Raw genomic sequence first — 1,393 nt, forward strand, 5'->3', positions numbered from 1 at the left:
AAATACTGAGCAAAGGGTCTGAATACTTATGACCATGTGATATTTCAGTTTTTCTTTTTTAATACATCTGCAAAAATATCAAAAATTCTGTGTTTTTCTGTCAATATGGGGTGCTGTGTGTACATTAATGAGGAAAAAAATGAACTTAAATGATTTTAGCATATGGCTGTAATACAACAAAGAGTGAAAAATTTAAGGGGGTCTGAATACTTTCCGTACCCACTGTACTTGCAAATATTTTACTACCTGAGTACTTCTGCTAAATAGGTTTTCTCAAACCTATGTCATGTTCCTCCCCCTGATCCTTTATACATCTCTCAGCCATTGACACAGGTATGTTGTTGCATACAGTATACTGAATATCAGAAATTACAAGGTCATACACACTCAGTCTCACTTCCTGTTGCCACATACACCCAAGGTCATATACACCCATACAGGCACACATGCTTTAACTCACTGTGTGTTGATAACCAGTCTGTCCCACTGTCCTTTGATGTCATCCTCAGATGGCTGTTCTGTGATATAAAGGCCATCAAACTCCAGCTTCCTGGCCACCTCCTTCTCACGCTTAAATATCACAAGTGGCACCTAAATCACACACACACTCAGTCAGGTCTTACCATATTTGTGAGGACACTCACTGGCATAATGCATACCATAGCCCCTTACCATAACCTTAACATCAAAACTAAATTCCTAACCACAACCCTTCAGCTAACACCTAAGTACGGGTGTCACTGTCAGGTTTGCCCGGCTGCACTTGCCTCTCTCACCCCTGCCCCTGATTGCTCATCATTTACACCTGCGCCTCACCCCTTGATTGTCACCAGCTGCACTTCATTAGTCTATCCTTACTTATACCCAGCTCACCTATCACTCCCTTGCCAGTTCGTTCACATTCTCAGGCCATCTCTTTGTCACTCTATTTGGATTATTATTCATTTGTTGTTTTTTTCTCCAGTATTCTAGTCCCCGTATTATTTTTGTTTCCTGGTTTTTCTCGTTATGCTTCTCCATTTATAGTCAGCTCTTTTTCCCTGCACGGACCACTAGTGATGGGCAGATGAAGCTTCATGAAGCAATGAAGCCTTTCATCCAATTGGTTCACTCCAGCGCAAAGCTTCTTGAAGCTTCATTTGCTCTAGTAGGACATCTACTGGATGCAACAATATCAGTTGGCATGAATTTGAAGTGTGTGGCATTTTGCAGAAAGCCTGTGAATAAAACTGTCAGCAAAATAAAGAAGTATGCAAAACATGTATATTGTAGTGATGGCAGTATACTGTGTATATATATATATATATACTGGCAGTATGGAAAATTATTATTTGGAAATGATGAAAATGGAAATGATTATTTACAGTGAGGTGAGGGTGGTTGGGGTTGGGGT

At 40.2% G+C, this 1,393-nt stretch overlaps 1 protein-coding gene across 7 annotated transcripts in view; it reads right to left on the reverse strand.

Moving 5' to 3' along the window:
* Positions 1-1,393, reverse strand: part of ryr2a (ryanodine receptor 2a (cardiac)) — a 252,899-nt gene that overhangs the window by 20,409 nt on the left and 231,097 nt on the right. For all 7 annotated transcript variants that reach the window (XM_020611714.1, XM_020611710.1, XM_020611711.1 and 4 more), the window contains one exon: positions 461-591. In XM_020611714.1, coding sequence (XP_020467370.1) covers positions 461-591 — 131 coding nt within the window. The remainder of the gene's footprint in view (positions 1-460; positions 592-1,393) is intronic.

This window comes from Monopterus albus, unplaced genomic scaffold, assembly GCF_001952655.1.
Source record: "Monopterus albus unplaced genomic scaffold, M_albus_1.0 scaffold117.1, whole genome shotgun sequence".
NCBI lineage: Eukaryota > Metazoa > Chordata > Actinopteri > Synbranchiformes > Synbranchidae > Monopterus > Monopterus albus.